The sequence below is a fragment of the Artemia franciscana genome, chromosome 8 (genome assembly GCF_032884065.1).
Source record: "Artemia franciscana chromosome 8, ASM3288406v1, whole genome shotgun sequence".
NCBI lineage: Eukaryota > Metazoa > Arthropoda > Branchiopoda > Anostraca > Artemiidae > Artemia > Artemia franciscana.
Window position 1 is genome coordinate 14,554,572 of NC_088870.1, and position 23,489 is coordinate 14,578,060.

General features: G+C 34.0%; 1 protein-coding gene across 1 annotated transcript in view; it reads left to right on the forward strand.

Annotated features, from left to right (window-relative positions):
* LOC136030022 (solute carrier family 2, facilitated glucose transporter member 1-like) overlaps positions 1 to 18,199 on the forward strand; it is a 39,149-nt gene extending 20,950 nt beyond the window's left edge. Inside the window, exons 2-8 of the mRNA XM_065708635.1 lie at positions 3,464 to 3,630; positions 7,445 to 7,634; positions 9,627 to 9,840; positions 11,902 to 12,089; positions 13,311 to 13,523; positions 16,267 to 16,470; positions 17,789 to 18,199. Of these exons, the coding sequence (XP_065564707.1) occupies positions 3,584 to 3,630; positions 7,445 to 7,634; positions 9,627 to 9,840; positions 11,902 to 12,089; positions 13,311 to 13,523; positions 16,267 to 16,470; positions 17,789 to 18,055 (1,323 nt within the window). The 5' untranslated portion in view covers positions 3,464 to 3,583 and the 3' untranslated portion in view covers positions 18,056 to 18,199. The remainder of the gene's footprint in view (positions 1 to 3,463; positions 3,631 to 7,444; positions 7,635 to 9,626; positions 9,841 to 11,901; positions 12,090 to 13,310; positions 13,524 to 16,266; positions 16,471 to 17,788) is intronic.
* Positions 18,200 to 23,489: the final 5,290 nt, after the last annotated feature.

Genomic DNA, 23,489 nt, shown 5'->3' on the forward strand with positions numbered 1-23,489 from the left:
GCGTAGTCGAAAAACCTTATAACTATGTCTTTGGGGACGACTTACTCCCCCACAGTCCCCGTGGGAGGGGCAACAAGTTACAAACTTTGACCTGTGCTTACATATAGTAATGGTTATTGGGAAGTATACAGGCGTTTTCAGGAGGATTTTTTGGTTGGGGGGAGGGGTTGAGAAGAGGGGGATATGCTGGGGGAACTTTCCATCGAGAATTTGTCATGGGAGAAGAAAACTTCCATGAAGGGAGAGCAGGATTTACTAGCATTATTTTAAAAAAATTAAAAAATAAATGTGAAAAAGCTTTTTCACCTGGAAGTAAGGAACAGCAATAAAACTTAAAACAAACAGAAGCTATTACCCATATAAGGGGCTCACCTCCTTATGATACCTAGCTCTTTACGCTAAAGTATTTTTAGTAATTTCAACTATTTATTCTACGGCTTTTGTGATTCAGGGGTCATTCTTAATGAATTGGGATAAAATTTAAGCTTTAGTGTAAAGAGCGAGGTACTGACGATGGGGCGAATCCCCTCATATATGTAATAAAAACATGAGAATACAAAAGTTCTTTACGTAAGCTAATTTATTACGTAAATCTTTTACCAATAAAAAGATTCGTAAAAAATTAAAAGTTCTAGTTGCCTTTTTAATTAACCAAAAAATCGGAGGGCAACTAGGCTTCGCCCCCGCTCTTTTTTTCTCAAAATCATTCGATCAAAATTATGAGAAAGCCATTTAGCCCCCCCCCCCCAAAAGAAATATGCAAAATTTCGTTTTGATTATTCCTCTGCGGAGAGCCAAAATCAAAACATGCATTGATTCAAAAACGTTCAGAAATTAAATAAAAAAAACGAGTTTTTTTAACTGAAAGTAAGGAGCGACATTAAAACTTAAAACGCACAGAAATTACTTCGTATATGAAAGAGGCTGCTTCCTCATCAACGCCCCGCTCTTTACGCTAAAGTTTTTTACTGTTTTAAAAAGAAGAATTGAGAGAAAGAGTCAAACTTTAGCGTAAAGATCCACATCCTTTCCAAACCTTCCATTTCCAATTATTAGACCAAAATTCTCCGCAAATACCCAACAATTTTCTTCCCCGCTGGTTAACTTTTCTTTTCACATCTTGGCTCCTTCTTGGAGTTTTGCACCTTTTTGGAATCCTCAGTGATGTAAAATCATTTTCTGAAAGAGAAACTAGGCCAATTTCTGGTTCTTCTGACGTATAAGCATTTCAATCACCCATCAAAACAAAATACTCTTCATAATGTTTTCTCCGTAAATATTGCAAATCATTTTCAATCAAAGTCTGCGTACATTCTTTCATTTAATTGCTATTTTGTGGAGAAACAGTAATTCAACCTAGGACTATCTTCGATCCATCATGACACTTAAGGTTTAACCAAATAATGTTCTGAGATTTACTGTCAATTCTATGACAAACTGAGAAGCTCTGCTGTATCACAAAAACCGCGACTCAACTGTAAAAACGTGTGTTTCAGGAATTTGCCAGTCAGCAGAGAAAACTGTGCAATCTTCAGCCGACAGATATTCCGAGGGCAGGATCCATATCTCAATCAAAAACGCTATATAACACTTCAAAAAGACTCGTTTAGACACGGCTGTTTTTACTCATTAGGCCTTGGACGTTCCATGTCATCAACTGAATTTGTTGCACATGGACTTCCTCCTATTCCTTGAAGTTGAACAGGCTCCTCCACTTATTTCTGACTGAGAGTCGTGGGGGTTTTAGACCAAGGCCTCGATTCGGTGGGTCATGAGTTACGTTCCGACGATCCAGCCTAAGACGATATTTTGGGCTGAGTATCTCTTCTAAACCTCGTTTACTCGTGACTCCTCTCACTCCAGATCTCTTACAGTCTGTCTAGCTAATAGCCTGGTCGTGTGTAGAACTACCGCTGCGAGTATTCGAGTTTATTTCCTCTATTTGATTCCCCCCTTCACTTTTTGTTTCTGCGTTTGAGTCAGTGTACTCTTGATCTTGAAATCGCGCTAGTTTTTTGTTTTGTTTCTTCGGTTTTTCTAAATTTTTCTGATTCATGTTCGTGTGTGAACAATTCACCGTCCAAAAATAAACGAGGTCCCCTGAATTTCACCTCATGGTTCTCCTCGAATGCTCTCTGTAAAAGTAGTTTCAGAGCATTGCGAGCAATTCTCTTTGTCCATGTATAGTCCGAAGCTAGTGAGATACTGCAACTCTGAACGCAAACTCAGTTTTGCAAAATCATATTTCACAAACATTTTGTTGTGAACTTCACTAAAACTGGACGGATTTCTCACTGCTTTTCAGTGTTCAAGTGGAATGCATCATTTATATGGAATGATCCTCTAGGTTGGCTTACGGGTATGAAGTTATAAGAAGTCATGTTTGACTGTTTTGCTTCTATTTCGAACTACTCTGCGTGCCCCTTCGATTCGTCTATCTTTTTTTTCTAGATGTTTTCCGTGGTGTTTGAGGTTTAGATTGCGACGCATCATTTTGTTTTATTTGGGAAGATATTTTCTGCTGTTCTTCCGCTATTGACGCGAGCTTAGAAATCCCCCAAGTTGGTTTTCCATATTTTTCAGACGTTGTAGATTATCCCGATTTGTTTCCTGTTGGTCAGACATTTTTTTTACTGTTAACAAGTGTATGACCTATTTTATAAAATGGTTGTTTCCTTTTAACGAAACTAGTAATTTCCTTGCGATTCCTTGGCCTAAGACTTCACACTTTCTTTTCGGCCTAAGCGGTGAATTATTCATCCTCAGCTCAAATCAAAACAAAAACTATGCATTATCAACTTTTTTACTGTATTTTCATTCTGATCCTATCCAATTTTCCATACTGTGAATTTGTCTATTCTTTCGCTTCTCGATGCGTTTTATCAATTGTACCTTAAGAGTCCAATACATTTCGGCCGACCTTTATCTAAGTTGCGATTCTGGCCCGTCTTACGCCCGGGTAACATCTTAATTAGCCCCCCCCCTCCTTCTCTCAAACAAAATTTCAGGTCAAATTAAAAGAAAATAATTTATTAACAATTTGATTTTAAGTAATTAACGATTTACTTTTTTATTATTTTCTGTTTTGAATTTATTTTTATTTATTAGTCAATTAACTATTTAATTTTTTATTATTGTTATTTTAATTCAATTATTATTTGATAACTTTTTATTTTTTTAATTTATTTCTATTTTATTAATCAATTATTAATTTAACAAATACTTTCATTTATTAACTGCTCCTTCTAATTTATTTAATAGAAAAAACCTTATAAATTACAAATTGATTGCAATTGCTGATGTATAATTATTCTGAATTTTGTACTCCTAAAATTTCTGCGTCCAGGCCTCGTGTCCCCTATCCCTCCAATAATGCAATCAGTGCTTTACACTCGTCTATTTAAGAATATTTCTGAGTACCCTTGCAATCCCACAAGACTTGACAATAAATTTGTCTTTTCAGCTTATACAGGAATGGATTAACTACACTGATTATACCCGATCTAACTACACGGTGGTACCAACAGAAGCCACAATAACATGGATTTGGTCTGTTGCGGTTTCAGTGTATTGTATTGGAGGAATGATTGGTGGATCTTTGACAGGATTCTTTGCCGAAAAGTTTGGCAGGTAAGAGGAAAGGGTATTTACTGATGTTTTTGAACCTATAAAAGAATGTAGGTCCCAAGTGTTACCGCAGAACAAAGCATACCAAGAGCAAGATAAGTTTGTTGAAGTTCAAACCTATGACAGTGAAAACGATAATTGATGTTTGACTAATTATTTCAAATTTTAAAATATAATCGGACAAAAACATTCTAAAATTTATGATGGCAAATTAAAAAAAAAAAAACTGCAATTGCAAGTCGTCAGAGATAGTCAAGAATACCAAAAACAAGATACTTTTTTTTAAAATCAATACCAAGGGCAGTATAAGGAAATATGACTGTTTCATGATTTATTGGAAACCTAAACGTCCATAAATGCCTTTATTATTTAGTAAAACTTTGAAAATTTATTTTTAATGAAATAGAGATCTATATATATTTTTTTCCAGTTTAAAGTGGTACCGAGTGTAAAATTAAAAATGCACGTGGGTAGAAAATCAGAAAAAAACAATCTGAAGTTTATAACACTAAACATGTGAAGAAGATATAATCTTTCTTTGAGGATGTTCTTTGAGGTAAGATTCATTTTGAGAGAAACAGTTAGTGACAGTACTAGTTGGATAAAAAAAAAGATAAGCCCTAAGCTGCAGATAGTGGAGTGAATGAGTTTTAAATGTTTTAGCTAGGAGGTTAGAAATAAGCTACTGAAGATAAGGAGTATTATTTTTCCTTTTGTAATCTACAAGCTGTAAGTGAAATTTTATGGACGAAAGGTGTTATCGACTTTGAACAATGAATATCAAAATATGCACTGGTATGTTAAAAAGTTGAGAGGGAGCAGTCAATATGGACATGTCCCCGTGAGAAATAGGAGCCGGCCCATAATAAGTGATAAGGAAAGAATTAAAGAAGAGGTGAGGAAAGAGAGATGAGCCGAATGTTTTGAGACTGTGCTAAACCAGGATAGAGTTACAGAAAGAAATATAGAGGAAAAGGTAAAATTTAGTGACACCTTAGATGTGAAGAAAGATTCATTTTGAGAGAAACAGTTAGTGACAGTACTAGTTGGATAAAAAAAAGATAAGCCCTCAGCTGCAGATAGTGGAGTGAATGAGTTTATTATATGTTTTAGCTAGGAGGTTAGAAATAAGCTACTGAACATAAGGAGTATTATTTTTGAAATAGGAGACGTATGTAATTTTTTTAGGAAAACCCTAATTAAACCCCTATATAAGAAAGATGATAATGGTGAGTCTAGTAATTGTAAAGGCATTAGCCTTGTTTCCGTAGGTTGCAAATTACTTTGTACGATGATACTTCTTAAACAAAGAGACGCTGTAGGCTGAGTTTTAAAAGAAGAACAGTGTGGTTTTAGGAAAGGTACAAGAATAACACTGCTGCGGTTAATTTTTTTCTTTTCTATTTTAATCTTTCTCTCAACTTTACTTTTTAAAACAGTACAAAACTGTAGCGGCAAGAGCGGGGTGTTGAGGAGGGATAAACCCCTGTAATATACGGAGTAATTTCTATTCGTTTTAAGTTTTAATGTCACTCCTTAATTTCAGTTAAAAAACTTGCTTTTTTGATTGGCTTCCTCTTAGTTTTGATTGGAAGATTTTGAGAAAAAGGGGTGGGGAAGAGCCCTAGTTGCCCTCCAATCTTTTAGTTGCTTAAAAAGGCAACTAGAAATTTAAATTTTTTACGAACGTTCCCATTGGTAGAAAACACAAGTAACTTACAAATTAATTTGCGTAACGAACTTCTACATTAGTATGTTTTTATTACGTATATGAGGGGGTTCGACCCCCTCGTCAATACCTCGCTCTTTACCCTTAAGCTTAAATTTTGTCCCAATTTTTTAAGAATGACCCTTGAATCACATTGCCGTAGAATAAATAGTTGAAATTACTAAAAATACTTTAGCACAAAGGGCGAGGTATTCAGGAGGAAATAAACCCCTCATATGCTTAATAATTTCTGTTCTTTTTAAGTTTTAATTCTGCTCCTTACTCTCAATTGAAAAACAATTCTGAATTTATTTTATCATTGTTTTTTTTTAATAATGCTAGAATATCCTGCGCCCCCTTCATAGAAATTATCTTCCCTCATCAAAAATTTCTCCATAGAAAGATCCACCCACGTAACCCTATCCCCTCAACCACCCCCTCTCAACCAAAGAAATCCCCCCGATAACGTCTGTACACTTCCCAATAACCATTACTATATGTAAACACTGGTCAAATTCTTTAACTTCAGCCCTTCCCCTTGGAACTTTGAAGGAGTAAGTCACCCCCAAAGACATTGCTATTAGATTTTTTGACTATGCTGAATAAAATGGCTATATAAATATTTTGATCCGTTGACTTTGAGAAAAAATGAGCGTGAGAGGGGACCCAGGTGCCCTCTAATTTTTTGGTCACTTAAAAAGGGAACTAGAACTTTTGATTTTCGTTATAATGAGCCATCTCGCGACTTTCTATGCCCTCTGGGTCGATATAATCACCCCTGGAAAAAAAAAATAAACAAGTACCCATGAACGGTCTTCTGGCAAAAAATACGAAATTCCGCATTTTTGTAAATAAGAGCTTGAAACTTCTACAGTAGGGTTCACTGATACGCTGAATGCGATGTTATGATTTTTGTTAAGCTTCTATGGCCTTTTGGGGGTGTTAAACTCATATTTTCCAAAATAAGGCAAATTTTCTTGGGCTCGTAACTTTTGATGGGTAAGACTAAATTTAATTAAACTTATATATTTAAAATCAGCATAAAAAGCCAATTCTTTTGATGTATCTATTAGTATCATACTAATATAATTTTTATGTACTTATATTAGTACTCCTTAGTACAGTTCGTTACCACGAACTGATTGAGAACAGCGTGGATTAAGAAAAGGTACAAGCATAATACTGCTGGGGTTAATGTAAAAAATGAGTTTCTTAGTTTCTGAGTTTCATTAACCTGGTATTTGTAGATAGCAAATTACTTAAGATGATGATACTTTTTAGACTTAGAGATTTTGTGGACAAAGTTTTAAGAAAAGAACAGTACGGTTCCAGGAAAGTTAGAAGAGTAACACAGCTGCGCTTATGGTAGGAAATTAGGCTAGAAGCTGGTATTGTATTAAATCAGGAATTAAACAAGATCGTGTTATATCCTATTTATAGATGTCATTTTTATTGGGAACGTAGAATTAAATTGATAGAAAAGTTTCGTCTGCTTTAAAATTATCGTGTAACTAAACCATTCTAGATGAAACTGTAAGCAAAGGGAATGAACTTTAAGAGATTTTGCGAGTTCAGGGTGCTAGAATAGGTTTGAAAATTAATGTTAAGAAGACTAAGTCGCAAAGGCTAGGAGTAAGTGAAGTTGAAAAGGTAACGTTAGATAATGGATAGGTCGATCCTGTGGACATATTCACTTACCCGGGTTCTATTGTTTATAACGACGGTGGTGATTTGAAGATGTTAAAACTAGAATAGCCCAGGCTCATGGGTTTTTTTCACAGCTGAAAAAGATTTGGGAGTAGACGAAGATGTTTCCGAACCAAGATTAGAATTTTGCAAGCTACACTGATGGCAGTGACCAAATATGGTTTTTAAGGCATTGGCGCTCCAAAAAAGGGAGGAAGATTTGCTAGATGGTAGAAATTACCAGCAGATTGTCCAACAGAATATATTCTAGACAAAAAAACATGGTTGTTTTCTTTTTAAGGATGGGGGGTTCTAACCCTAAGCGTATAAATTACAGATAAATATTAAATATAATATTTTTTCAAGTAAAAGAAATATTATAAACAAAAAAACACAGTATTTAAAAGCCGTTTTGCTTTTCAGGAGAGGTGGACTTATGGTCAATAACATATTTGCTTTAATTGGCGCTATTCTCGAAGGCTTCTCATATTCTGCCGAATCGTATGAAATGCTTATTGCCGGAAGGGTATTTATTGGAATTAATTGCGGACTCAACGCCGGGTTGGCACCCATGTACCTTAGTGAGATATCTCCAGTTAATCTCCGAGGGGCGGTAAGATACTTTTGTTTTGTTGACTAAAATTGAAAGGAAAACTTTTGTGTTTTGTTTTTATTTTTTTTCGTGTAATTGTTGATCATCTTTCTCCCCTTTCAAACATCCTGCGCTTATTACCTGCAATCAATAGAAAACCCCCTTTCTGTTGGGTTCCTTGGGATGCTTCGCAGTGAAATCGATTTTTCTTAGCAGAAATATTATTATTGTTTTTGCTTTTAAAAATCGGACCTTTTAAAAATTTCTTGTATTTAGTCAATTTTTTTATTTCAGTTCTAATTTGGGTCATTCCTTTTGTTTCTACCTGCTACACTTTTATCCCGGGGTAGACTGTATTTCATTCTAGCTGTAAAATTTTTTGGTCCAACCTTAGCGAAATTCATTGTTCTTAGGATAAATATAATTTGACTATATGATAATTCTGTGCTTATATATATGATTGTTTTTGCTTTTAAAAATAGGACTTTTTAAAAATTTATTGTTTTGCTTTTGAAAATGGCAAAACTAAAAAATTGGAAATGACAAATTTTGCCAGGGATAGAGTGTATGTTATTCCTGCTTTAAATTTATTGTAAGAAACTAATCTTTTTTTCATAACTATTTCAAAAACTTAAAAAGGGAGATAATTGCGCATGAGACATTCAAGGGGTTAAATTACTCTGTAGAACGAAACCAAATAAATTAGCTTTTGTATAAGGAAACCAAATTAGGCATTCCATAATATTTGAGCAGTTTCTTTATCACAGGATAAATGAATTGCCTCAATAATTTAATGGTAGGTCCAATGATAATTACAGAGTGATTAACTTTCAATATGAAATAGCTTAGGTTATTTTATATAGCTTGAGCTACATTATATGCATAAGCAATGAAAAAAAGACTAATTTATGTTGGTCTTGAGAAACATAAGAGCTGTCATTGTTATGGCTAAAAGACATGATAAAAATTTTCACCACCCCCGAAATACTCTCTACATAAATTGCAGGAAAATAACAAGATTAGATTTGAAAGCATTTGAAATTAATAACTAAAAAATCTATGTCTTCATTCTTCCTTTTCATAACATCAATAATCTTTCTCAACGATTCCATTGAAAATTTCCATAATTAAAATGAAATAATTTAAAAATAAGTTTATTGGCTTTTCAAACCAAGCTCTACTTTATAGAATAAATACCCAACAAGTCTAGGAAGACAGCAAACAGAGGGAGAATTAACAACTTCGAGTAAAAGATAGATGGCTTTGAGATTCCTGTCCAAAACAGGCATAAATCAAGTACAAAGTCAAAAACTAAATCTTATCGTTTTTTTAAATATTTGTTTAATTATCTAGCCACACAAAAATCAAACCAGAAATGTATATATACCTGCTAAATGATATTAAAGACGAAAATTGGAAGGAAAAAAATTGAAACTACAAAATTGAATCAAAAACAAAATCTTGTTATTTTTAAATATTTGTTTAATTATATAGTCATAGAAAAAAAAAACCAAAAAAGTATACTTACCTGCAAAATGGCAACAGAGACACAAATTGGGAGGGGCAGAAATATGGAGATTGATTGGAAGGACAAAGCTTGGCCCTTTCCACCACCTGGTGCAAATCTCAGAGCGTCTCTCATTCTGCCATGCGTGCTACACTAACCAAGTACTAGAAATGAGCTGCTCCTCAGTCAATACCACGCTTATTATTTTGTTCCTCGGAGGGTGGTCAACAAAATAGTCTCAGAGGGGGAGTACCAAAATAATGAAGAAGAAAGGGCTGGTCTTCAGCAAAATTTGTCTACCGGTCTGGAATAAGTGTTTCTTACTTGAACTTTCAAGAAAACTTAACAAATGGAAGAAATTTTTTGGGAGAGGGGAATGGGGTTCAAAATAGGCATTCTCAGTAACGACAAAATCGCCATAGAAATTCACTGTGCCATTTTTATTTATTTGCTTTGTTCTATAATCTTTATATTTCGGCTAATTTTTTTTGTGCATTTTTTTTTAGGTTGGAACAATGTATCAACTAATTCTGACAATTTCAATCCTGATATCTCAAATTTTGGGAATGGAAAACATCATGGGTACTGAAACACTTTGGCCATATCTTTTGGCATTCACAGCTGTGGCTGTCCTCTATCAAGTTCCCGCACTTATGTTTTGTCCTGAATCACCCAAATATATCCTTATCACAAAGGGACGAGAGAGGGAGGCTGAAAGAGGTAGGATTTTACATTTCTCAAAAATTATAGTTTTAGAGATGGTAAAACTTAAATCAGTCAGGAAAAGAATTGTATTCAAATAAACACATTTTAAACTAAAAATTTAATGGTAGATACTATCTGCAATAAGAATTGGATTTTTTAAATTGCTATGCATAGAAAAAATCATTATACGTTGTCAAAATGATTGTTTCTATTATGACTCTTTTGACTTTTTTTGACTCTATATGACTTTTTATTTTGATGAATTAGAGACTAATGCAAGAGGTGGGTGTAATGTACTGACCAAGCAAAGCAGTCAGTGCTGGTCAGCTGTTGTGAAATAGCTAAGGCTATAATATTGATATTAATTTTGTGACATAATATAATATTTTGTGACATTAATGTGACATAATTTTGTATCATAAGATTTAAGGTATCATCCTTTATTTTCAAGACACACTCAAGAAATGAAAATTTCTTCAACAATATTTTGTATACATTATTTCTGTGCTGGCTCTCTTCGCAATTGGAGATTGTTAGAGAATTGCTCCACCTACAAGGAGGCCTACCAATTTAAGAAGGGCCCTGGTGGAAAATATATTTTTCAGGATGATTGTCTACATGTGACAGCATGTTACTAGACAAACTTCCATATACATATTTGCTTTTAATATCGGCTAATATGGGTTATTGTTTGTTTTATACTTGGTTACAGCTCTTGGAAGGTACACAGGGAGCGAATTAAGCATCATACTTTAAAATATTGGGATTCCTGTCAACCCCCTTTTTGATCTATTAATAGTTGTTTAAGAGAGGATAGTTTTTGAGGTTTATGATATTTACAAATTTAAATGACATGACTTACAACTCGCTGAAGAAGCGTTTCGTGTATTTTGTAAACGGTTCCATCTGGAGTGTGAAGAGGTGGGGGTGTATTGAAAGATTGCCATGTATGGTGGAACAATAGCTCTGTCCCTTAGCACAACGATCTTACCTCTAACACCTTAAATCTTTCTGGCTGCATTACCGTGTTTTAGTTCATAATTGTCCTTAGATCTTACAGATCATTGATTTTAGCAAAGAGAGCGCAAGGAAAGCCACTTTCTGCCACAGAGAGCATAGAACAATGATGGGAGAACTTTTATGATATACTAAACATTTTCCTTAGACCGCTAATGAGAGCATAATAATGAAAGACATTTACAAAAAAAGGCAAAATAAGTAAGATTTAGTTCTAAGATTTCCCTTAAAATCGTTTTCTGACGAAAGAAGTGAGATCTTAGCAAAATGATGAGTAAAAGAACGGCCTTAGTCATTTCTCCAATACAAATACCAGACGGTGAAGAATGATCAGTTTTTCCCAAAATGGGTGGCCAACTTTACACATTTTATGTTAAAAGGACATATGCCCATGTGTCGGGCCAAAATGACATAAAAGAGCCAAGTTGACACATCTTATACGCTTGGGACATAAAAAAGAAAGATAGACACATTTTGTTATAAATTTTTTTATAAAGTTATAGACTAGGGCAGAAGCTTCCCGATCTGGATATACATTTTGGTTAAAAAAAGTCATTTTTCACCAAAATGGTGCTTTTCTCGTTTTTTTTTTCGAGCATCCAGGATTTGCAAGAGATACGGTTTTCTCCAAAGTAAGAGATCTACATATTTATTAGTTTTGTAATTTTATACTAAGTCATTTTGAATGAATGTGTCTTTTTTTCGTTTTATTATATTTGATACTAACTTAGAGGCTTTGAAAGAAGTTTACAAAGCCTCTTTTGTTCGGTAATACAACTAGTAAAAAAGTAACCTTTAGTTTTTGAGATTTTAAGATGAATGTATTCTAGCTAAAAAGTCATTTCTTTTGCTCAGGAGACACTTTCATGGGCCAAAATTTGGCGACTCATTCTCCATAGTGAAGGTTGATTTTCAAAGTACAGCTTTCATATACAACCGTTTATGTTTCAAGGCTTCTTTGCAGTTGATGCTTTGGGTCTTATTAAATTGTTTTTCTGTGAGGCATTTATTCGAGGTATCACTGAAACATTCAAGTACATTAAATTTGGATAATTCTAGCGTTGAATTGGTTGAGAGGTACAACTAAAGTCGAAGAAGAGATGGAAGAGATGAGGGCCGAGTCTGCAAAACAAAAACTGACCACTGTTGTCAGTTTGAAAGAAATGTTGACAAACCCATGTTTAAAATCGCCACTGATTATTGCTGTCATGATGCAACTGGCACAACAATTTTCTGGAATTAATGCTGTAAGTACTAGCTATAGAAATTCTGATTTGTCTCAATTAAAAATGTAACCACAAGGAGGTTAACCACCTACCACTATAAAATGTATGAGTAATATCATGCATTTAATAGCAGAAATCATAGAGGGTATACACTCTATGATACACTCTACTCAAATCTACTCTACTTTGAAGGGTCGGAGACCATAGTATCCTTAAGACATCTGCAATATTCAAAATAGGTATTAAAAAGAAGCATCTTTATTTAAATTATTAACTTAAATTATTTAGGGCTTTCTTTTTCCTTAAAATATGGCCCCTTTTCATTTGTAAATTCCACGATTCTCGGAAATTCTAGAAACTCTCTAATATTTATATACAAGGGTTTAGCAGCTACGAAATTAATTTTGGCATTAGGGGGCTAGCACCTCTTATTTAGTCGGACATTATTGCAAAGAGTCCCGCTAACGTTTATTTCTAATATTAGGTTTAAACATAAAATATGTTCGTTTAGATAAGTTGCGGATTAGAAATTACATTAAGCGGAAAACTTCATTCGGGATTTTATATACGCTTTAATTAACTGTTTTATTTGTTTAACATTCATGTGACGACTGCAGTTGCTTTGTAAAAAACATTTCAGTTTTGCGGCGAAGACAAAGAATGACAAAAATACATATTTAAAGGAAATACAATTTTCGATTAACCTGACGTCAGTTCTTCGGTAACTTGAGCAATTAAGTTGTGTTATCTTTTTGCAACATTTTGCATACTCAAGAAATATTATTAACAAGAGTAAAAATGCCTTAAACACCAGCTTAACTAGTATTTTTGTTCGTATTCCTTGGCAACTTTGATTTAAAAATTTGATTTAGAAGTTATATTAGACTGAGAAAAAAGAGCTGGAAAATGACGTTTGAATATTTTAACAATTAATATTCGGCAACATTGCCGGAGCATAGATGATAGACCTTAAAAGATCAGAAAAGAATTTTGTAGCATAAAAATAAACTTAGTTTATGGAAAACAAATTGAACCAAAAGACCCAGTAGATAGAACTTAGAGTTGAAACTGCAAGTTTCTTTCGACAAAAATTTCAAACACCTTGTGAATCGTGATTAAATCTAATCAATTCTAGAATTTTAACTCAAGATTGAATCAAGTATAGCATAAAATTCCTGAAACATGATTAAAACGACTATTCTACAATAGTTTATTATGAACTATTAATCTCTTCATTTATAGGTAATGTTTTTTTCAACAAGCATTTTTGAGGATTCAGGCTTAAACACACTTACCTCTCAATATGCCACGCTTGGAATGGGCGTCATGAATGTCCTCATGACCTTTGTCTCTTTGGTGTTGGTCGAAAAGGCAGGACGAAAAACACTGCAACTCGTCGGTCTCGCTGGAATGTTCGTCGTGGTTATACTTCTTACTGTATTCTTAGCCATCAAGGTAATTTAGTCCCTGCTTTTGTTTATGCTTGTGGTGACTATATTTCCAGGACAGTCCTTGGTTTATTGGTCCTGTCTCTTCCTCACGAACCGTTTTTGAAATTTCTTCTAAATCTTTTTGACGTAAGAAAAAAAAAGTATGACTTAAAAAACTAAAATCTTAATATTTGAAACAATAACATTTATAAAATTAAATATTTATTCACATCAATAAGAATATTTTGCTTCGCAGTTGAAGTATTAAGTCTATAATAGATTGTTAAAAACTTCTATAAGGAGTATAGTGCTTATTCAACCAAGTTTGAGATGGGAAGTATTTTGTTTTCATTTATTTTACGTATTTTTCCCTATTTGTAATATTTGGTTTTTTTTTTTTTATTCCAAATCGATTCAAAATCACATTTAACTGCCAGTCATTGCTTTGATTATCTTTCTTCACCTTATTGTGAGTTTAGCTAATGACTTTGAAAGAAGGCAACACGTTTTAGGTATGACACTATTTTCAACTACAGAAAACTCACAATAAGTTTTTCGAGAAATATATTGATGTATGTTCCTTCTATTTTATTGCTCACTTTTTGGAAAATAGTAAGACAGAAAAGTTTTGATTGTTTTTAAGGCATAATATAGCAATAAAAATAAACACAAACACATAAATATCAAAACATACATAATGTTTCCTTAAGACAGTTGTATTGTCAGTATTTTTTCAGGACCGAAGATATTTTGCGATAAGATAATGAGAATTTGCGAGGGAGTTTCAAGAGCAGTTAGATATTAAATTGGATAAGTTCCTAAGTTTATTAATCCACATTAACAAACAAATAAATAAAACACTTTCAAGCAGGAGAAAACCTATGAGGGTTTGCGGTCGCACGAAAGTCAACGTAACTACTTACTTATTAACTCGACTGTTTACTTAAACCTCAACTATTCAACTAAAACTATTATATATAAACCAAAAATAAATAAATTATAGCATAGATATATATGAAAAAATATGTAAATAGAAAAATAACGTAATTAAAAATATTAATTGATAAATAAAAATGTAAAAGAAAAATAACAATAAAAATAATAAAAATAAAAGAAGAATAATAACAAATCTAGTCTCTACTCTACACCATTAAATCTATATTCCCTCATTCACCCATCCCCACCAACTACATCTTAGCCCCTCCCCACCATTACATTTCCAGCCCATCCTTACCTCTCCATCTCCTCTTCTTCTCTTACCCAACCTACCATCCATAGTAAAATTCAACAATTTCCCCCTAAAAATAATCTTTTAAATTCCTTTTAAACTGAGGTACATTTTCCACCACCCTAATGCTCAATAGTAACTCAATCCATACTGATGGACTCAGGTGCTTCATTGAAAATGAAGACCTGGTACCACGACGTAAATCAACAACTGTATTATTACTTTGCCTAGTTCCATAATTATGCAGGTCACCATTAATTTGGTTAAAACTCTAAAAACATCAAGGGTTAAACTATTCTTACACTGAAACACAAATACTGCAGCTTGATAATCTCTTATCTGACGTATATTAAGGAGCTTCAGAGACCTAATAAAAGCACAGATATCATGTACATCCTGGACATACCTACTTATTGTTTTAACAGCTTTAACTTGTAGAACTTGCACTCTTCAATAGTTGAAAAAGAAGCTACTGCTCCATAAAAGGCAACCGTAAGAGATATCTGGATAAACCAACCAATAATATATAGTTAAAAGTATTCTTTGAGGAAAATAGCATTGCAGACGTCGAAATATGCCTATCCTACTTGTAATCTTTGAAATTGCTTCACTGTGACACTTCCATGCCAGATTACAGTCAAGGTAAAAACCAAGGTAGCAGACATGATCAACTTACTGAACTGGATTACCACATAAAGTTACCTGGCCAGACAAATCCAGTGGTGTACCAACTCTACAGAACGTTATTAGAAATGTCTTGCGAGTATTTACACACAACAGACTTAATAAAGTGAAAATCTCCAGCCTTCCCAATGTGAGATTCACTTTTCTTACCAGGTCATTCCCAGATGAGGCAAACCCAATTAAAACTGTATCATCAGCAAACGAGATAAGACACACATCTTTCAAATAAAGACGCATAAGATCAACATAGATGAGGTAAGGCAGTGGACCTAACACTGATCCTTGTGGTACTCCATAGTTCACTGGAAATGCTGCTGAGCGCACATCATTCAACACTGCTTTTAGGAGTCTGCCTGTGAGATAACTTTCAAACCATTTTAAGCACTGTCCGCCTAGCGACGGTTTAAAATTTGAAAACATTGAATATGGTTAGGATAACACAGGCATTCAATAGATTTTTAAAATTATCAAACTAAGAGATGGGCAATGAAAAGTTTTAAGAGAAGAACGGTGTTTTTTCAAGAAGGGGAAAGAATGTACCGATACTCCTGCATTCTTGGATTAATAACTGAGAAGTGTCTGTATCAAAAGATCCCTGTGTTAGTAAAGATATTTTCCTTGTTTAAGTGTACGAGACTAATGTATTTAAGTGATTAATGCAAAGTCAGAAAAGAGATTCTACGATTGAGGTGCGATTTTTAAACAAAAGTCTAATTAAATATCTGATTTATACAAAATAATAATCTTGGACCATTTCCAAGATTTTTTTATTTCATATTAATTAATTGTATATTATATGTTATATAATTATGTATTATATAGATTTTATATTATAATCTTCCTCTTTGCATATCAGGATTTGGCACCTTGGATTCCATACATAAGCATTGTCCTGATTATTGCATTTGTTGTTGCTTTCGCCACCGGTCCCGGTTCAATTCCGTGGTTTTTAGTCAGTGAACTATTCAATCAATCTGCCAGGCCACTTGCATCATCTATTGCAGTCACTGTCAACTGGACTGCAAATTTCTTCGTTGGTATTGGATTTCTGCCACTTGCAGTAAGTACAGTTTCTCTTAGTAACTTAACAATAAACAAGTATTTGTATCCATAATAAGAATTGTAATAAGTAGTAATAAGAATTATGTTTCCATAAAAGACCAATAGTGACATACAAAGGAATATGAGCAGAGTATGCACAACATGAGTAGAATACCAGGCTATGTATGAAAGAAGCGAGCATTACGAGAGGCGTCACAAGGCAAAATGCCTGGAAGGCAGGGCAATTTACATACTGTTTGGTCATTTTACCTACTAATTTGGGTGATTTACCATTAAAATTTCAAAAGTTATTTATCTGCTACCCCCTCCCCTAAACGTATATTCAAAAGAATTAACCTTTCATCTTTTTTTAAAGTATTCATAGCTGCTCTAGTCAGAACCGAGTTGAAAAAAGGGTTCTGATCTCGAAAACTTTACCTGGAAGTATCCAGAGCACATGAAACTACATATATATAATTATTCCAGCGATATATTGACAAGAAATAATTTTCAAACAGTTTTTGTGAAGAAATGATTAGAAAAAAATGGTTTTCTAATATTATTAAAGAGGAATTTTTAAATTTGAGCAAGCAAAAATATTGCTTTGCAACCTATACGAAATTAATGTATAAAACTTGTGAAAAAGGTCAACTTGTAATACTTTAATGTGTTTAGGGGACTATTCAAAATGAAGACCACTCTAAAAACTCAAAACCCACTCGTAAGAAATAATAATCTTTAATTTTTATCCGCTTTGACACATCTTAGAGTTCTGTAAACTTCTAATGATAAAAAAATAATGCATTGCTTTATTTTTTGCCCACTAAATTCACTAAATCATAACTGTTAAATTCACTAGGGCACTAAATACTAAAGTTATCACTGACGAGGGAAACTTCAGCTTTTTTCTTCGAGTTTGCCGATAAATTTAAAATTTAAGAACTATATATATATATATATATATATATATATATATATATATATATATATATATATATATATATATATATATATATATAGCCCAGCGGCTTCATCGCAGGGCCCCGGCATGGCTACAAGGCAGGTTTCTATATGTGGATTCTCATTGTTGCTGGTCTTGTAACTGCAGATAATGTGAGGCTCCTCTTGAAGTCATGGCGTTTAATATAACCACTCTGGGAATGGTATGAATTTTTCATCAAAGTTGTGAACTCTTTAGATCGTTTTTGTGGCCAGAAAAGTTAATGTCCGAGTTTTAATAAAAAAAATAATACTGTTTATTTAAAACTAGTTTTTTTTATTTAAATCAAAAGTAAAGAACCATTTATTTTATACTAATGTTCTTCTTTATCTTTAAGCAACTACTTGGTCCATATGTTTTTGTCATCTTTGCCGTCATACTTGCCTTCTTCGTTTGGTTTACATGGAAACACGTCCCTGAAACAAAAAACAAGACAATTGAGGAGATAAGTACCATGTTCAGACGAAGTTCAGACGATCTTGGGGTTTCAGAAGAGGCTGGCACCTTCTCTAAAAGACAAAAAAAGGATACGGCATTAGCCTTCTTAACGTCCGACCCGGCAGTGCTGATCTCCTTCTCAAGGACATTCAGCCAGCGGTGCTGATCTCCTTCTCAAGATCGTTCAGCCAGGAAGTGGAATGAAGAGAAGGACCTTCACCCTCTCCAAAGGCTTTCCAAAAAACTTTAGAGAAACAATTTAATTTCTTGTTCTAATTACTTTTTTTAAATAAATTTTTATCATAACTTACATTTTTATGATCTAGTGCATACATTCAAGTGAATACATCATCCAGAAAGCTAACTGCTAACAGCAGTACTGACCTTTTAGTGAAAGCTTTACTGACAGTCAAAAAATTAAAAAACTATTCCCAGACCCTAGGACAAGGGTTTTAAGTTATGCCTTGGGGCGTATAAGGCTCTTATGGAAGGTCTGGCCGTATATATTTTAGAGGAGGCTCATATTATTGGAAATTGGAAGTTCTAGTGTTCTTTTTAAGAATAAAAAGTGCATGGAGTGCAGCCAGTCCCCACGCCTATCGATTCCCAAAACACATCCAATCAAAATTTTTGAGACGACCATTTTTTCAGTAGTATTGAAGTGTCCAGTCAATATCTTTTTGGGGATGCTACCCCTCCCAGAATCCTTAGGGCAAGGACTGTAAGATAGGTGGTTCGTTCATTGTTTACATATAGTATATATTATTGAGAAAGGCGAGCATGTTTGAGATTTACTTTCCAAAAAGACAAAGGGAATTCAGGCGGGCCTTTCAAAAAATGTTAAGTGTTAAGTGTGGGGAGTGTTAAAATAAATCAATAAAGGTTGCACTTAAGGGCTGTCAAAAAGGCGTAACTCGGGAACAGCTGAGTATATTATTTTAGGACTTTCAGGAAATGATTAGGGAAATGATAAATCGACAAAAAAGATAATATTCGTATGCTTCTACTACTACTAAAGCTACCACTAACACTGAGGATATCAATCAATCTATTTTTTCTTAGCAGAAACACTTCAAGATAGTCTACCTTGTAAAGCTCTTTGGCCCGAAAAAAAGGGGAGAAACGAAAACGAAATAAAAGCATAAGAAAAACATTTGCAATGATCCCCAGAAAAAGCGACTTAAAAAACCCACCTGAAAAAATAATCCCAAAACCAAATATTAGGTAGAAGGCTTCACATATGAATTAAAATTAGTTCAAACTGAATATTTGATATTACGCCACGAGAGATTCTCATCACAATTCAAACACACAACGGCAAAACTTTTCACGCAGCTCAGTCACCATTCCTATTAATAAAAAATATACAAAAACATTTTATCAATAAACTGAATCAGCAAGACATTAAAAAATTTCGCAAGATTCTTTGGAAGGGCACTCCAAACGATACAATAAGTGGCTAATGGATTCAAATCATACCTCATCCATGGAGTAAATAAAATATTAATATTCCTTAAAATACGAAGATGATGCTTAGGCCAATCAGTGACAAAAGATGGAGTGGTTTGTAAGGCTCGAGGAAGATCCCCATGGAGTTGCTGAAAAGTGAAAGTCGTACACGAAATAATATAGAGTAACTGTAAATCAAGCAATTGACTAGTTGGGTGAGTTGTACAACAAACTTGTCTCTTCTATAAGTTTCCTTGCTTTATTATTTAACTTAGACAGTGGTTTTCAAAAAAGAAGAAAAATTTGATATCAATGTAGTATGGCAATAAGATACATGTGACTGAACTAAGCAATAGAACAGGATTTCTAAATTGATCCTAGAAAAATATATTTTAGCTTCCTCAAAATTCTATGACTCTAGTCAAGTTACAATCCAATTTGATGCCTCTAAGAAAGTTCTTCATAAATAAAAATAGTACCAAGGGTACTGGCATCAGGGAAAGCAACAATAGCTTCTTCAGAGATAGTGAGAATGAGGGCAATGGATTTTCTTAGTATTTAAAGATTCAGGATGACATAGATGACAGAAAACTGCAGATTAATGTTTCTTAACTGCAACTACAAAGAATGTAAAAGGGAATCTACGGCGATAGTTCTACCTGACAAATAAGAATCAAACCAAGCATGGGCCTGTCCTCTTACACCATCGTGTGACAACTTAAAAAAGCAAAATTTCATGAGTTAAAGAATCAAAAATGTTTATGGACAATCAGAAATATACTAGCAGAAATCAAACCCAGGTTAAGCACGGTGTGGAGAAAATTTAAAAGAGTTACACATACATGCTTCGTAGAATGCTTAGCTCAGGCGCCAAAAGACAAATCATAGGAAAATATTTTGGCCTTTAGAAAAGTAAGTAGACGGTAAAGCATTGCCTTTTCAAAAATTTTGCTAAGAACAGCAAAGATTTTGGTTGATAATTGTCTGGGTCATTTCGTGGTCCACCTATATATAAAACAATTGCTCTATCTCGCTTAGGAGAACTGGAGAAAATTCTGTTTTCAAAAGATAGATTTATAAGCTTCGTCAGTGAAGAAATAATTGAAGCGAGAATTTACATTTCTATCATACTTGGAATATTGTCAGGGTCAGACGATGAAGAACTTATCAAGCTATTTACAGTACTGACTACTTCAACATCAGAAACAGGATTCCACACCATTGACTTGAGACAATCTTACAGTAAGATTTGTAATCTAGTTGTGATGGTGAAGACCTGACTGACGAAGCAGCAGTTTCCCTTATATTGGCACAATATGATGCAAATGGTTCTTAACAGACAAATCACGACGAGGACCACCCTTTGCCATACTTCTGTGATTTAATCGCTTCACCTAGTAAGCGGGTGTATCTAGAAGCATTTTAATATGAGAATCCGGAATCCGATAACATCAGGTCACCTATCAAAAACCATCTGCCTCAACTAATTAATCGATGAACAAAGATTCCGAGTGTTCAGTTGTAGCACTAAAAATGTTTATCTCGTCTAGTAGCCTAATTTAAATTGGGAACATATTCACTACTAATTGAAAGAGAAGAATTTTCAGAATATCTTTTAATTTAAGCTACATAATTAATAAGAATATTCAAATCATTTATTGGGCTACTTTGCAGTTGACGTAAATTCCCATCGAGGGTAGTGGGGTCATTCGGGAGGGGGGACTAGTAGAGACTATAGCCACCCTCTGATTTTATGAGGGGACCCAAAACAATAGTCTCAATTTATATTGATTTGAATAGAAGTGTGAAAAAAAGAAATGCTTAAAAGTGTTTTCAATTAAAACAATTCCGTTTCTAATAGAGCTGTACTTCACAACAATATATTGTGTACTTAATGACAAACATATATATTTATTATTCCTATTTCATTTTTAAAGATATATTTTCATTTCCTTGTTGTTAAAACCACGGTGTCCAAGTTTCCTTAAAATAAAACAAGGCGACATAGGATCTGTAACAAAATTACAAATGTCGGTTGCGTGATTCTGGAGTAGTGATCCCTTCTGTATATTAAATAAAAAAAAAATTGTTTTTTTTTAAACTGAAAGTAAGGAATGACATTAAAACTTAAAACGAACCGAAATTACTCCGTGTATGAAAGGGGCTGTTCCCTTGTCAACGTCCCGCTCTTTACGCTAAAGTGGGGCGTTTAGAAGGGAACAGCCCTTTTCATACACGGAGTAATTTCTGTTCGTTTTAAGTTTTAATGTCGCTCCTTGCTTTCAGTTTAACAGAGTAGTTTTTTTTATTTAATTGCCTGAAATGACCATTCCATTAGCGAGTTAACGACAAGTTAAAATTTTAAATTTTTATTACCCAGATCGACAGGTTTAGGTATGTCAATATTCATTATGTCGAGACATGTTGCCAAAAAGCGACACCTTATGACGTAATAAGACCATTCTTTGAATGAGTTAACGACTTCTAGTTTGAAATTTGGAAATTTTTTGTATCCCCCATAGAAAGGTGATATAAATTTTGTGAAAATTAATATTCAATGTCTCCAGAATGGCTAGAAATACTGACCAGAAAATTTCAGGGGTAGTTGGAAGAGTACAAGTAAAAGTGGAAAATATGACTTGAAGGACTATAGGAGGGATAGCATAGGGAACGACACAAATCGACACTGTCCTTTCGCATAAGTACATGACCGAATTTATTTTATCAGGTGATGATAAAATAGCCAGTGTTCCCTTTTTTTCGCAAGTTCAAATTTTTTCTTACGATTTTATTTCGTAGCTTGAAAACATCTTGTTTTTATTTCAACTTCGAAAAAAATGTTCTTCCACCTTTTAAAATCAGACATCAAAGTTTTTGAAACCAAATTTTTTCTTGTATCCTTTAATACATAACGTCTATGTTTTAACCTCGAAAGATTTTGTTTCTACCTTTTAGAAAAATAATTAAATGCTATTGATTGTATTAGTTGGACATAAATAGTACTTTTAAAGGTTAAATATTCTGAGAAGTATTTTTCTACAGATTAGGACTTTCTTTGGATAAATTTAAATTTTTGAGGTAAAACATCTGGTTAATTTGAGCTGATTAAGGATATAATGTCTTAAGATTTTATGAAACTTATACTACCTATTACTACCCGACAGATGTTTTCCAGAGCAACAGACAGTTTTGGATGCCCGTTTCACTAAACGTATTTAAAACATCAACCTGAACAAAAAAGACGGTTCTACTTCACTTTTTAGGGCTACAATGAGAAAAAGGTGGAAATGGCTAGGACACAGTTTGCAGATGAAGGATGCCAGGTTGCCAAAGAGTGTCCATCCATCTAGAGTTAAACAAAGCCTTAGCAGGAAGAAAAGCAGGTCATCCTTGAACCAAGTGGGATAAGGTCGCAAGGAAGGATTGACAGAAAATTGGAACTTCTTGGGAGGGAAGAGAGAAGCATTGTATGGATCGGAATGGAGGAGAGGCGTGCGCAACCGTGTTAGTCACAAGCGGCTTGGTGCTGCTGTGAGTTGTTAGTAATAATGGTAGTAGTTGTATGCATTTTGCACCATATTTTTGTCTAAATTCTTCCCTTAGTTCTTTATGGAATATTTTGTTTGTATGTTGCTTTCAACATTACTGGTTCTGTGACAAGTGTTTTACATAATGCTTTTTCATTAAATAAAGGCTGTCTTCTTCCCTTCTAATTTTTTTAGTCCCTTTTTAGTCTTTTTTTCGTCTTCCCTTTTTAGCAATGTTCAAAGGTTCGGGATCATGCCGCTATTCGATGCTTGATGGGAGGGAGGAGTCGCTTAATGATCAAATTGCAAGCAGCCCCAATGGAAAATTTTCAACAGACGACGATGAAAGCTCAGAATTTGAATATGGGTCTGAACTCTACGACTCCGACCACGAAGATGTTGGAGCTTTTGTCAAAGGAGATGGTATAGGTGCCAACAGTTCAAGTCAGCTATCTAGCCATAGCAAATTGAGGTAAGAAACACATTTGGTAAAGTACCTTCGACAGGCTTCAACCTCGAGAAAACACGCCTTTGGTAAAGTACATTAATTACTTTACATTAGGACATTAATGTTGAAATCTGATAGCGTCAATTTATTAAGTCGAAAGTTAGACAACCATGCAA